The sequence below is a fragment of the Carettochelys insculpta genome, chromosome 8 (genome assembly GCF_033958435.1).
Source record: "Carettochelys insculpta isolate YL-2023 chromosome 8, ASM3395843v1, whole genome shotgun sequence".
Taxonomy (NCBI): Eukaryota; Metazoa; Chordata; order Testudines; family Carettochelyidae; genus Carettochelys; species Carettochelys insculpta.
In genome coordinates this window covers 6,778,892-6,794,801 of record NC_134144.1, presented here as the reverse complement: position 1 = coordinate 6,794,801, position 15,910 = coordinate 6,778,892, and the positions used below count along the sequence as shown (strand labels likewise).

General features: G+C 43.4%; 1 protein-coding gene across 2 annotated transcripts in view; it reads right to left on the bottom strand.

Moving 5' to 3' along the window:
* IKZF2 (IKAROS family zinc finger 2) overlaps nucleotides 1–15,910 on the bottom strand; it is a 124,162-nt gene that overhangs the window by 56,008 nt on the left and 52,244 nt on the right. The window contains exon 4 of one of the 2 annotated variants that reach the window (XM_075001178.1): nucleotides 1,114–1,380. In XM_075001178.1, the coding sequence (XP_074857279.1) occupies nucleotides 1,114–1,380 (267 nt within the window). The remainder of the gene's footprint in view (nucleotides 1–1,113; nucleotides 1,381–15,910) is intronic. The other variant, XM_075001179.1, reaches the window with a different exon arrangement.

Below are 15,910 nucleotides of genomic sequence, written 5' to 3'. Positions count from 1 at the left end.
ACCCAGGGCTGGCTACTGCCAGCTGTTCCAGTGGCCACTTCTCTGGCAGCCTGGGGGCCGATAGCTGCTCCAGTCCTATTCCAGAAGGAGAGGCGGAAGTCCTGGAAAAATCTCAGAAGTTTTTTTCTTACTCTTTTTAAAATCCCTCCACCCAACGAGTTCCTAAGCACAATATCGGGGGGGGGGGGGGGGGGGGGGGGGGGGCAGGGCTCTGCTTCACACCACTAACAGTATTGAAGGCATCTTAGAACTTTCTCTGTCTCAGAACGTGTGATGAAAGCATGTGTTCCCTTCAGGCCCTGATTCAGGAAAGCACCTAAGCATGTGCTTAACTTTAAAGATATGCTTAAGTCTCAGTACTTATGCTTAAACGTTTTCTTGAACCGGAGTTTCAATGTGAGTGCAGCCCAATGCTTTCCCCAGATACTTACACGTCCCACCGCGAAGCCTCAAAGCTGCAAACCTAAAAACTGTAGCCACTTACGCTATGTCTAAACTAGGCAAAGTAAGTCAATTGCAGATATGTCGATTCTAGCTATGCAACTGTCAGAGCTAGAATTATGCATCTGCATTTGACTTACCTGGCCATCCTCACTGAAGAAAGTTGTCAGGAGAGTTTCTCCCATCGACCTCCCTTTCTCCTCACAATACACGAAGAGTACAGGGGTCTACTGCCGACCTCTTGTACATCAATTTCAGGCACCCCTATCAGGTGTGTGAAATCAAACCCTGGAAGATTGACCCTGAGTGTAGACATAGCCCAAGTGTTGACGATCACACGTACGTTAAAGGCATGAAAAAACGATAGCAGTCAGTTCGACTTGCACTGACCTCTCACCATTTTATGGCTAGGCAAGACTGGTTAAGTTTGATTTCCAGCTTTCTTTTCTGTGCTATTCCTAAGAACTGAAAGCTGGCACTCGACCCCCTGGGTGCTTTTTGCATGCCAACAACAGAACTGCCACCAAAATTTTGAAAAAAGCAAATCTATCCCATTCCCCCACACCGCCATCTCTACTGTCACTCTTGAGTACGAAGGCAAGAGAAGAGCTGTCAGGTAATATCAACATCAGATGCCACAGGCAGTCATCAGTTTTTCTTTCAGCTGCTTACCAGTGTGGCTCCTTTTATGTACCATAAGCACATTGGGCCCAATGCAAACCATGCCACAGACGTCACATTTCAGTTTACCATTCGGAAGCCGGATTCCTCCCTCGCCTGACAGCTCCTGGATCTTTCTGCTGTCCACCATATCGTGGTTCTCAATGAGGGGCTCTTCTAAGCTGCTTCCTTCATCATGACCCCTGATCTCATCTTCGCAGCTCAGGGGCTTCCTGTCAGGCTCCTCATCGCTTTGCATTTCTAGCTTTACTGAATTTGCTGAAACATTAACAAATACATAAACAAAAATCAGTCTTTTTCCTCATTACCCATTTACTAATGCCATGACCAATTAGCATTATTCTTAAGTATTAGACTACAGTAATGTACAGAGCATGGAGGTGGCCAACCTGCAGCTCTTTGAGTCATTAAATGAGAGCCATGCACAGGGAATGTCATCCGCCACTCTGTAAACACACCCCACCACTTGGTGGGAGAAGCATGTCACAGTAGCAGCTCTGGGGAGATGGCTGTGGCTCTGGCGACTTAGAGCGGGGTTAGAGCGGGGTTATCGGAGTTAGAGCAGGGGGAAGGGGGGCAGGGGATGCCTGGCTCTGGGGAGGGATGGGGTTATAGCAAGGAGCTGATTCTGGAGGAGGGGATGGAGGAGTGAGGGCCGGGAGCGTCTGGTTCTGGGGAAGAGCATTGAGCCACGTGTTCTACATTTATTTCTATCTATGGATATATATTTTAATCTAGCTAGATATATGTAATACATGGCTCTTGATCTCTACCCACATGGCTCTTCATCCCTAACTGGTTGGCCACCCCGGTCTAGACACCCCAGAAACAATCATGGCCTGACTGTGCATGCTTCGGGGCAGGATGTGGCTGTCTATGTGCATGTACAGCCCCTTGCACAATCTATTCTAAACAGAAACGATAGGCAAAAGAAAGCTATTTTATTCCCACTTTGCCGAGGGAAATGAAGGCACAGAGAAATTAAGTGACTTGCCCAAGTTACCAAGGGATTCTGTAAAAGAACAATGAACAGTATCCAGATTTTCCAGTGTCTTAAATCACAAAATAAACTTTCCTTTCCGAACAGAACAAGAAGTCCTGTGGCACCTCACAGACTAACAGATATTTTGGAGCATAAGCTTTCGTGAGCAAAGACCCGCTTCATCGGATACATCTAAACTCAACAAATACATCTGATGAAGCGGGTCTTTGCCCACGAAAGCTTATGCTCCAAAATATCTGTTAGTCTATAAGGTGCCACAGGACTTCTTGTTGTTCTCGAAGATACAGACTAACATGGTTACCGCTCTGATACTTGTTTCCTTTCCTAGAAACACTGAATGCAAGGGCTACAAAGGAGTGGTGGACCACAGAGAATGAGCAATTAAAAATATTTATCTTCCTTTGCACCTAGTTGTAGCAGTGGCAGATAGAACCAATAGCAGCCTTCCTGATAGAAAAAGCTACGCAGCCAGTTCACTGAAGTGTGCTCTCCTGACAGGCAAACTTGTTCAAAACAAATTAATTTAATGAAGCAGGGCACAGAAATTGCAAAGATAATCTCCAAATCAGAGCTCTTGCACAGACACGTTGCATGCCGGAGGGAACAGATACAAGACACCAACCACTGCTTTCAAGCTACCAAGGCAAACAGGCCTTGAATGAGAACTACTATGCCAGCTGTGTTTTGGTTCACAGTTCGTGTCTACAAGTGGATATGGGCATCCTATTGCCTGTGACCTTTCCCTGTGTACTCTCTTACAGCCTGGGAGTCATTGATTCACTCCAGTGGGCTGTGTTTCAGACCGCTAAGGAGTAATCCAAATTCCAGCAAAGCCCCTGAGAACTAGGGGGAGGTGAGCCGGTGGGGGGAATCAGTCCCCTTATTTAGCTGTCTCAGTATGATTTTAGATCCCTCACCTTCAGAGCTGACATCTGAAAATGTTGACCAGTTACTGAAAGCTGCTCTCAGGCCTGCCGATGGGCAGAGCGCACGGGTTGGGGGACAAGGGTTGCCCCCGGAACCCCTTTCAAGTGTGATGGCAGTGGTCCAAGCAATGCTGAGGGCTGATTGCCCTAGGCCCTGCCTCTTTGGCCTTTGGCCCTGCCCTTTCTCGTTCCCCTCCCCCCTTGCCCCAGGGACCTCAGCAGCTGTTGTCTCCACTAGCTGATCTAATGAACATCCCATAGCCTCACTGTCCAGCCACAGAACAGACACAGGCATGTCAGAACTTGAAGACTCAAAGAAGAGCCATGGGTGTCTCAAAAGCTCATCTTTCTCACCAAGAGAAGTTGGTCCAGTTACCACATTACCTCCTCCACCTTGTGTCTCTCATAAAGGTTACAGGACAGCTATTATCTAGGACAATTTCAGCCAAGGTTAGAGTTGACCCAGAAGGTGAAAGCTTCCCTCATTTCCCCAACGAGTACCCTGAGTTATCAAGTCCCTCACTATTATGCTGATTTGTTACCCTACTATGTCGCCACCCTAAATATTTAATAGTTCCAAAAAAAATTAGAAGGTTCAGAAGTTTCAAAGTTGCTTGGGGCACATACACCGATTTTAACAAAAACCCAGGCGATCAAAGGCCACCTAGAGGGGACTTGCTAACTGCAGGACTGTACAAATACATTCCCACTATGCACCAAAACACAAATGGTACCAAGGAACGAATGCATTGTAGAAGACCTATACAGAAGAAAAGAGCCCACCCCCGGGGCACTGTAAAACCAGCCATCAAAACATTAAACATCATGAAATATTTTTGCTCCTTATTTGCTGAGTGGAATGGATATTTATTTCTACTAAGATACCAGGTCACATGGAGAGCTAAACCATAACTTTTGTCACTAGATCTGGGTCTGGGTTCTCATTCGTTCCCTGCCCCTCCTAGCACATGCTCCATATACAGGAGTGGGCAGGAATGTAGCAGCCCACAGAGACAGCTTTTTACAGCATGCTCCTCATCACAGTATGAGTAACCAGCACAGAGGAAGCTTTACTACTATTTGCTCACCTGTGTGGATGTTCAGGACAAACCACAGTCTGGCCTCAAATATGTACAATTACTACATTGTACACATTACTGGTCAAAAAAAATCACCGAGACATTTTCTAGAAAACGTTATGAAAATCTCATCTTTTTAAAATCCAAGTTGCAAATTTCAATTTTGTTATAACCTGCTCCAGTTTTGTTTGCATGCAGATGATTCACAGTAACCAATTAAATTGAAAGACCTGGGATGAATTCCTAGCTATGCCACTGGACTGCTGGGAGACCTGAGGAAAGTTAATGGGCTCACTGTGCCTCAGTTTCCCCATTTGTAAAATGGTATTGCCCCCTTTGTAAGGTACTTTGAAATCTAACCATCACCATAATTATGGATTGCTTTTACCCAGGACTTTATACCAGAGCTCAGTGACTCAGTTTTTGAACTTGTTTACCTTCACAAACATCCCCGTAAGACAAGAGAGTGAAATATTCCCATTTCAAGATGAAGAAACCGAGGCACAGAGAAGTTAGCTGACTTGCTCTGAGTCTCACAGGGTGGCTTCAGTTCACTGCATGGTCCTCGCTTTAGGAACGCAAGGGCCAAGGTTCCACTCCCACCTTTTCTTTGAAAGCCTCTGGAGCATGATTATTAAAGGTGCTGAGAACCTGCAGTTCCCACTGACTTTGGCTGGGCCCAAAATTTTCAGGGTATCAGTACAACAAGCCCAAATTAAATCAAGTCTATTGTCAATGTGGACTTGTCACATTCAGCAACAGAGGAAGTCTGCAGCAAACTGAGGCATAGGACTCCACTCTCCTGATCCCAAATGCCCTGTCTCAGCCACAATATTATTTTTATCCCACTACAATTAGGAATAAAATGCAGCATAGTCAAAATGCACTTTGCATCAAGTGGAGAGACTGAGTGTGTGCACATGCAAGAGAGAGAGAGAGAATACACATTTGTAGCTTGTGTGCAGTTTTTATATAGCTATCTCTATTGTACATATTGTATCTGGAACAACAAACATGCATCGGTGCTGACCCTTCATATTTCCCATTCAAATCCATTGGAACCCTGCACATTCATCACCTCAGAAAACAAGGCTGTAAGTGCTTAGGACCTGGAAGATTGCTGTCAGTGTCTTATTTTATCTTACTCTCCTGTTTCTGTCAGCCAAATGCTGGCTGGCATCCAGTAGCATCAACAGCAAAACAAAACAGAGCAAGTTGTCGGCTGCAAAACAACCTTCCAGGCACACAACCCTCAACTCCTTAGAGCACAGCTAGTTAGACCTCCTCCGAAGTCTGCATATGGAGGGTTGCTAATCCCATCTTGTCACTTGAAAGCACTCTGGCTATGGTGCAGCAACATGCAGGCTGTTGAAAAAATGTTCACACCCACATCCCCCTTGAGCGCCCTTGCTAGTCTCAGAAACCTGACATCATGCTGGTTGCTCTGTGAAGGTTCCCTCTTCATCTGGGGCTAGGGAGACTTGCATGTCTCCAAGGAAGGGAATTCTGCTACTGTGGGGATCTCCTCGGCTCTTCACAAGGACTTTGCTAAACAGGTCATCCCTGCTGCCTTATTTCATAGGTCTGCATGGATCAGACCTATCCAGTATCAAACACACAGAGAGTACAGGAGGTGAGTTCTATTTTGTTTACCCCTGAGACAAAACCTATTTACATAATCTTCTCTTTGATTTCACCCTAGGGCTACACATTTAACACAAAAGAATTAAGTTAAAGAGAAATCCCCAAATTCCCCTCTTATGTCCTTTCTTGCACTGTACAATGCCTACAAGTAAACTGCACTAGAAACATCTTTCTTTCCTGAAAGCTAGGGTCGTTCTTGTTCTTGACTGTACAACAAAAGCATATGTATGCAACAAAACAAACTTTTTGATGCCTTTTCTAAAACTCACAAACAGAACAGCGAGTCTAATGTCAAACATCACCCAGAAACAGAAGTTGGGGGTGTCACATATTTTATTGGACCAACTGCTGGTGAAAGAGAGAAAGTTTAAAGCTAACAGAGAGCTATTCTTAAGATAAGCTTGACAGCTTGTCTCTTACAGGTGGAAAATACATTATTCACCCTCATTGTCTCTTTAATACAACTATAACCAGGTTGTAAAATAAATAAAAATTAAAAAAAAAATCCTGATTTTTTCTCAAGAACATCAAGCCTGAAACCAGAAGTTTTTCCAAGTTTAATGCAATTTTCTTCATTTTATTATCGCTCACTCTTCAAAACCTCCTGACACAATCACCTACCATTAAAAGCAGCCACCTAGAAGTCTGAAGCTAACAGCACGCATTCACAAACACCAAACAGTCCTGGGGTACCCTAAAGCCTAACAAAGTTATTCGGTTATTAGTTATTTCAGGTAAGACCCACTTCTCCGGATTTCAGATTATTGGAGTAGACAGTTAGAATCCAGTTCTCTATGGGGTAGGGAGAAAGAGGGGCACAAAATTGATTTTCATTCCTTCTGAGTATAACTTTCCAACTGACTCTAGTTTACACTTTAAGAGTAACTATTTTTTATATGGCCTCTCTAGATAATGCAATCTGGTCTCATGTACTAATTAATCACCAATAACATATAAAGCTGTGCTGTAGTAAGCCCTTAGCACTTATATATTACACACACACACACACACACACACACACACACACACACATTCATTTTTAAACCATGACTAAGTGCAACCATCACCAGCAAAAAATATTAGCAGATGTTATGCTCCTATTTTACTAGGTTTTCTAGCTTGAATATTACAAGATGCTGCTGTGCATTTTATCCTCTATTCTGAGAGTTATTGCTCTTCCCACCCCGTCCCCCAAAAATGAGATTCTGAAGATCCCAAGAGTCTCATTAAAAGTTTTGATCCCCAGCTGGGGCTAACAGAACTGAAAAAGGAAAGGTCACTATTAAAAACACACTCACAGAGGTAGTAACGCACAGTGGCACCCCACTGCACGATAAAGGAAAAGACAAAAGCACCTATTGTAAGAGTATCATCTGTCACTTGGACAAGTGTATGTACCAGGGGTGTGTAACACTCTCCTGTGCCAGGCTAAGGGACTAGCGAATCTATTAAATTTGTTTTTGCATAACCAAGGAGGGAGGCAACTCCATTTGGCAAACAGACTGACATTAAAATTTACTTAGTGGAAATGTTACGCTTCGTTCTTGAAAAATGCATGGAGCCTGATTTTCTTCTTGCTTACACCTGTGTAAGTCACAAACAACTCCAAAGTCAACAGTCTCAAAGGGGTAGCTGTGTTAGTCTGTAGCTTCACAAACAGCCAGCAGTCCTGTGGCACCTTTGGGACTAGCAAATTTATTAGGCCAAGGCCTTCCGAGGGTAAAACCCACTAAGTCAATAGTGCGACGCTGGTGAATGTGAAGATCTGAAAGAAAGATGGGCCAGACCCACTGAGTGTATAGATAATGTGTCACAGTGTTCAGATTTATCCAAATGGGGGAGTGTGGGAAAAATGAAGATAATCTGATGGAGTCTGTGGGTGGTGTCTTCCCACAGGAAATTCTATAGCAATTGTGAAAAATGGTACATTCCAAAGGGAGGTCCAATGTACATTGGACCTGCTGTTGGATAGTACTTTTATTTTTTTTTAAATAAACCCCAGGGATAAGATGCCTTTGGCTGGACTGTCTGAGCTGCAGCCAAAGAAAGGGTGACTCCATGAACAAAGGAAGAGGAATTACCCATCTCTCCCTTCAGTTTTAACTAGAATCGTGGTGTCCAACATGCTAGCCACATGTGGCTATTTGGCTGGTTAAGTTTGGATAGTTGGCTTGAACAATAAACATTTTCAGAACATAGCTAGTTTGCGAGAAGAGTAGCCACAATAGTAGTTAGACACCACGGAGACGGAGGCTCTTGTTTGTATGCAAAAATCCCTTCCTCTGGGATTACTGGCAGTCAAATTTGTTTCCCACATCTGACACAGCGTGAACTACCAAGGGGTCGCTCGTGTGCATGACAGCCCAGATCCGCAGAAGCAGTGAATCCATGTAACATCGTGTATTTCCAATAGTGCCCTGTTGAGTTACATCACAACCCAGATGCTCCTTTACTTGTCTTTGTTAAGTAAAATTGTCCAAACTAGACTGAGGAGCTTCTATCAATACCATGGCTTGGATTTACTTCTGAGTGCGAGGGAACTAGGTGTCCACAGCCCATGAGAGTTAGCTGTCTAATTTAGGCACCTTTTAAAATCCCAGCCTACTAATGGATATTATCCTGACATTAAAGAATCACAGGCTTAATCCTGATGCAAATAAAATCAGTGGCAAAGCTTCTATTCAATTCAAATGGAAGCATGACTGGGGCACATACTTCAGGTGTGAAAGAGGAGCTAATTTTATTTACACTTCTGTTACACCCAGATGGTTTAAACTGGTTTCTCTGCAGTGTTGACACAGGGTTCTGACTGCTCTATTTTTAATAAAATTTCTCTCTCAATTTGACTGCCCAGCACAACACACAGTGGTAGTGCGGCCAGTGGTACAACCTTCCTACATAAGCTTATACAGATATTCCAGCCAGGGAAGTTATCATAATGGGAAACATATTGACAGACCCACAAAGGCCCAACAAGTTCAGCAGAGATGAAATGCCATTTCTAAACTGAGGCTAAATTCAGAACCCTTTACTCATCCTTGAGTAGCTCATTATGGAGTAATCCTACTGAAAGGGATTACTCAGGAAGTAACTACTCATCACAAGTAAGGGTGACACAAGACACAACTGGTCCCTAAATTTGGGCTTGAGCCCATGGTGAACCTTCCATTAAAGGTCTTGAGGTCAAATTTTGCCTTTCAATGCACACATGCAACTAGATAAATGAGAACTGCATGTCCCCCCTCTCAGCTCAGTTAAACCTTTCTTCCTTTGGTAAAGTTATGTCTGATTTATACCAGGGAATCAGACATGATATTTTAAGTGAGTTTTTGCAAGCCTCACACCTTTGACTAACACTAACGAATCCAAACACTGTTCTTTTAAAAGACGTTGGTTCTGAAATTTAATGAGGAACACAGGAAGCACTTACTCATTGACCTGGGACACCATCTGCCACCATTCACTCTCATGTGACTTTTTAAGTTCCCGCTTTGAAGGTAATATATCCCAAGACTTAGAAATTTGTAATGGAAATGCTGACCGACTACAGCTACATTGGTATCATCACATAACCTCAGTTTTGCTTATCTCTACTTCTCAGAGAGCATGTGACTTCCTAAATGCTGTCTAAAACATGCAAAATATAACAAGAATAATGAGGATTCCATTTATAAAGAGGCCTCTCCAGAAGGGAATTACACTAAATTTAAAAAAAAAAAAAGCCCACCACACAAAAAGTGATCTAAATCTAAGTGAAGTGCCTAGAAAGACTCCCATAGTCTTTAATGTACTTTGCATCAAGTGCCTGAGCAGTAACCGTTCATTTTTTCTGTCTACAACTGCATATGTTTTACAACTGGTATTTTTAACATGTGTCAGGTTTCCATCACAAGCTATACCTTTTGGATTCCTCATGAGATCTCAGCTCATGGAAACAAGGTTGCTTTGTTTTTAATTACGAAACCCTACAAGCTCTTAATATGAGTTGACCTATCTGCGTCCTCTTCTAGGAAATAACTATAAATGATATGGCAAGGGTATGACTCCCAAACACAACACACCTCCATTGAGTCATCCACCCACAGAAAATAGCAGCAGAAGCACCTGGGACAAAAAAAAACTTTGTATTTCTTCATCTACGACCTGTAAAAGGGAGTATTTACATTTTCATTATAATGTGTCAGATTGTAAAAAATCCTGTGTAATGTCAGCCTCATTAAATCTATACATCTATGTAGCAACTTGCAATTTCAGGAGATTTTCTAACACAGTGTTCAGACCAAAAGCTTTTGCCTTGCATTTCTTTACTCACCATGCCAGCTCTAAGCCACAAGAAAGGCAAACAGAAGCAAAATTCCACCATACATATTCCTGAACAGAAAATATTTCCTATTCATCATCATCATACATGCTTTTAAGGGAGGAACAGGGATGGGGATTGGATTATATAGCTGAAAATATAAATATTTATCAGATAAACTGTGCTTGCCAATTTTAAAGCGAAAACAATCATTTTCTCACTTTTTATTGCTCACAGATCCAAATTGTACATATATTTCAACATTGTGCCCATAAATTGGTGTGCAAGTACTCCCACTTACATCTATCAGACTACTCAGGGAAGGAAGGATTATAGGGTGTGAAGGACTGCTTCCAAATTGGAGACTGTCAGATTACTGTAGAGATGCAATAATGTGCAAATGGATGGGGAAAAAAATTGAGAAAATGGGAAACCCCTTTAAATTCCACCCTCTGTGTTCTCCCAGAAGGCTCACCACAGTCCAGGAAGGCAGGGAGCTTGCACAAATCTGCTAGAGTTCCCTGCATACTAACCACAATCATCTGTCTGCCACATCTGTTGTTTTCTATTGCCACTATCGCATGCATGGAAATGCTGCTCCCACCAATGGAAGTCTAGTCAGTACTCCAGAGCTGGGACTGTACAGCTCTGCATACAGCCCCAGCCCAGTGAGGCCCTGATACTGACTGAAACCCAAACCTGAAACAACTGCATAAAACAGCAGCATGCAATGTGGCCACTAAATACGGGTTGAACCTCTCTAGTCCGGCACCCTTGGAACCTGCCCAGTGTGGAACTAGAGAATTTGCTGGACCAGGGAAGGTCAACATTGTCTAGCACATTATCAACATTTGCACTTCTCACTGGGCTCTTAGACATTTAGTGGTAAATTACAGCTAAATAACAGCACAGAAGACCGAGAATCAGGACTGGTGGCTGTTAACAAGCCTTATGGGACCACAGAAAACTTTGCCACACCTATGAGAAGAGGTGAGCCGGCTAAGTAAAGTTATGTTGGATTGCAGATGTTGCGAGATGAGAGTGTGCCAGACTACAGGGTTCAACCTGTACTGTATTCACAGGGACAATAAGAAACCGACAGTGAAGATGAAAGACCAGAATTTTACCTGGAAGTACCATAGCAGCTCTGCCAGTATTTGCATGTTCAACGCTAACCTCAGAAATGGTTGTTTCTTTTTCCAGCTACTCTCAAGGTATCTTAGACTGGACCATTGTCTGAAAGACCTGGAATACCTCATGGAAAACTAAAACTAATGTACTCAAAGATTTCTGCCTAAATATCAAGCCTTGCTGTGAGGCCAAATTCAGGTCTTGCTTGTGAAAATCATCCTTCTTGGAGCCAAACTCAGGCCTGACATAAGTGATTTGTGTGTTGTAATATTCTCTTTCCTTGGGCTATGGATCTGTCAAAAGCTATATACATGCCAGCTCCTATTACAGGCACGGCTGGTTGCACCAACTTCTCATGAGAAGACCCCTGTTTTCAGGTGCTTATAACTTTGCCAAACTTCATCTCTTTGAGCTGGAATTCTCCATGCCATGTATCTGTCTCAAGCTGAATTTTTTTTTTCTTTTGGAGGGAGGAAAATCAGACAAAATGGTGCATTTCCAAAAACAAGGCTAGAGGGGAAATATCTTGTTTTACAATGTTAAAACAATTAGAGCAACCTTTTGTTTGACCAGTTCCACTGATCTTGTAGTTTGGGACAGGGGCTGGAATGTAGCAGGGGAAGATGGCACTGTGTATCACGGTGTGTTTTTGCTGTAAAAGGCTGCCCAAATTTGGCTAAATCATAAGTTTTTTGGGAGTGGAAAAAAAATCAGTTTACACATGCTCAGCAGAGCCTTCTGGTTTTAAGAGCAAAAACTGATTTAGTGCCCACCTTCACTGAGGCCAGCTCTACATTACACTCAGGGCTGATCTTTTGGGGTTCAGTTCCATGTGCCTAGTGGAGACAGGTAAAACCGACCTATTGGGGTCGGCAGTCAACCCCTGTTCTCCTCGCTATTGTGAAGTGTAAGGGAGGTTGATGGGAGTGTTTCTCCCATCCACCTCTCTCAGCGAGGACGGCCAGGTAAGTCGACTGTAGCCATGCAATTGCCATAGCTACAATTATGCATCTGAAACCGACTTACTGGCCTAGTATAGGCCTAAGTGCACTTGTTCCTTTCACAGCTCCTAGCAGCGACCATGCACATGAACCATCAGAATGCCTCCTCCAACCGGGAATAGAGAGTTAAGCTGCCAGACGTGTAGATGAGAACAGCCAGACCTGTTGGGCTATGAGGAGAGGGGAAGAGGCAGGGGCAGTATCTTAGGATAAAGACTGGGAGGTGACCGAGACTAGAAGATGGGAGGGGACACATACGGTGCTGTTTGGGCATGAACATTAAGTCTAGAAGCCAGGGGTGGAACACGGGAAGGCTGGGAGCCAACAGGGAGACATACAGACTGGACAAAAACTAGAACAAATACGGGGGAGGAGGTTGGGGCTCTGGGAAAGAGAGTTGACAAGGGGCCAAGCTGTGTAGAGACTGTGGCTAGGAAAGAAACTGGGACAAGAAGCTAGGCTTGGAGGTCTGCTTAGAATAGCTGGTAGCATGCACTGCATTCCCAAAACGTTCTCATCAGTGGGAATTCTGTTTTGCGCTTCCCGCTTTGCATTACCACCTGTGTGTCCTTGGCTGAACTCTCACCTCTTTTTTCCCCCCAGAGTAGCTCCGGAAGTGGAAGAGGTGAGGGAGATGTGAGGAGACTGCTTTGTGGGGTTCTGAGAAGAGGAGAGCTGGATGTGGGGGGGTACCATAATGCTGGAGTATCCAAGCACCAGGCAGTGGTGATTGCCCCCAGCTTCAATTGTCTCTTCTTCTCCATTTCGGAAGACCAGGTCTGGATGAGAAAAAAGCTGGATGGGACTCTCCCTGCCTCCATTTCCTTCCCACTGGGACCACAAATTTGTAGTACAGATTGAACATCTCTAATCTGGCACCCCGGGGATGTGACCAGTTCCAGATGAGAGAATTTGCTAGACCATGGGAAGTCAATATCGTTTAGCACATTTCCAACACTGTCACTGCTTACTGGGCTCTTAGAAGATATTTACGGGTCAATTAGAGCTAAACAGGACATAACACTGAGAGCCAGGACTAATGGCTGGAAACAAATTTTAATGGGACCACGGGGAAACTTGGACATACCCATCATAAACTGCCACTGAGCTTACTAAAATCAGGCCTGATCATAGATGTTGCTGGATGAGAGAGTTCCGAATTAGAGAGGTTCTCTATAGCATCTATGGCCAAGGCCAGGAGCCTGGACATCTCCCTTCACTGAGACTCCAGTGCATATTAAATAAGGCCTGGGACCACACAACGAACAAAGAGAAAATAGAATACCCAGTTAAGTGAGCTTGTGTGCATTGAATGAAGTCCAGAAGAAAAAGTACGGTATGATCATGTAATTAAAGCCTATCATAAAGCATATGCACAATCAGTCCAAATGATGGCTACACAAGCTAACATCATTTCCCAAGCTTTTGAAGGCTTGACTTTAAAACGGACATGATTATGCTTGCAATCTAATTTTCAGGTAATTATATTAAATGTAATTAACTGTGCAATGATGTGTGATTTGTATCTAATCTATTAAGCTCTAGTCAACCAAACACTTAAGTATCAACTTGAATTTAAGCATCCAAATAACTTCATTAATATCAACTGAATGCTTAATCGTCTGCATGAGTAGGGTGGGAAAAGAGGATGAGCTGAGATACTTTGCATATTCTGTGGGGCCCCATTTGTTCAAACCTACACTGGTGGTGTTAGTAGTGGAGTAGTGAATCTGTCCAGTGTGTGTTTTTAGCTATGCAATGTAGGAGACAGAAAGTAACAAGTTTTTCGAAAAAGTTTCATCTCACTTGCGTCTCCTCTAGTTTGTGCCAGCACTGAATTCCCGTCCTTTGTGTTTCTCAGCCAGTAGAGGGTTGCACACCTTTTAAAACAGTTACTGACTACACCGAGAGAGCATGACATCTACTCTAAGGCTCAGTTAAGTGCATCATTCCATCACCATACTGTACATCAAGTATCGGAGGGGTAGCCGTGTTAGTCTGGATCTGTAACAGCAACGAAAGGTCCTGTGGCACCTTATAGACTAACAGAAAAGTTTTGAACATGAGCTTTCGTGAGCACAGACTCACTTCATCTGATGCTGGTCATGGAAATCTTTCCTGGCCCTGCAGATTTCCATAACCAGCATCTGATGAAGTGAGTCTGTGCTCATGAAAGCTCACGCTCAAAACTTTTCCGTTAGTCTATAAGGTGCCACAGGACCCTTCCTACTGTACATAGCACACAATCTCCATAAAGTAATTATACATGGAGTGGAAGGCAATGTAAATACAGGCACAGTCAGTCAATAAGACATCTCATAAACAGTTTTTACTGTTGTGGATGTCTGCTCAGAAAAGAGTGAACTGATTCTGCTTAGATTTCCGGGTACAGAAAATGGGTGAGGGTAATATAGGAAAGTACTTACTGTTTCACCACAAATATTTATAAGTAGCATGCCTTTCCCCAGGCTGGCAGGATATTAAAGCACTAAGGAAGAAACATGCATGGCTTTTGAAGGGTGAAAGGGTGTTGGGGGGGAAAATCTTACTCTCCCAGCAACTTCCCCTACCAAAATGAAGGAATGACAGAGCTTCAGAAGGGTCTATATAAAGCCATGATCAGCACTTTCCACTGTAGAAGATAACCCTGTCAGGTCACCCTCACAAAGTCCCACATCAGCCCAATTATAAAATTCTTTTCATCAGAAGGGCTCTCTCAGCACCCCTGGGAAGAGAAAAGAAGAATTAACATGCTAATATTTTGGTGTCACAATTTAAGATACCCATTGTTTTAAGAGGAGCATCAACCTGTCTTAATTTGAATGAGTTCTGCAGCACTAGAATTTGTTTACTACAGGTTGAATCTCTCTCATTTGGCACCCTGGGGACACAAATGACACTGAACTTGAAAATTTGCTCAACCACAGGTCAATTTTGTCTAGCAGCATTATAAACACATCCACTGCTTACTGGGTTCTTAAAAGCCATTACAGCTAAACAACAGCACAGAACATCAACAGCCCAGATTACTGGTTGTGAACAAACTTTCTGGGAACACGGGAAACTTGGCCACACCCAAGGTAAGTGGACATCTGGCTAACTAAAACCGTGCCAGACGATGGATGTTACTGGACCAGTGAACGCTGGACTAGGGCAGTTCAACCTGTACAATGATGCCATTGCCAGCCAGATTTGGACAGGATATATTTACATAATGATCTGAAGTCCTCCTACGCTCCTAGGCCTTGGATTGAACACAAGATATATGGAGACCTTGCACTAATAATATGCAATGAGGAAAACCATCCCATTTTTCAGAAAGGCACATGGAACAATCTTAAAATGTAAGACAATATAAAATATAAAACACAATCTGGGTTTGCACACGCACACAAGGAGCTATGCAAGAATGTAACTCTGGTTTGCATGCACACTTTTGTTGCAAATTTGGGACTAAATCTACATTATATTTTAAGGTTTTGCTTTCGAGGGCAGGGACCACATTTTCTTTCTGTGCTTGTACAGCCCCTAGCACCCTGAAGCCCTGGCTCCTAGGCAGTACAGTAATAGAAACAACAGTTATTTGTTTATAAGCAATATCCATGATATGCTAGAGGATTTCTAGACAGGAGCTTCATGCTGTACTGTGGGAAAACCTAAGAGGATGACTTTGTTATGTCTCCCACTCTAGAAATGGGAAGGCT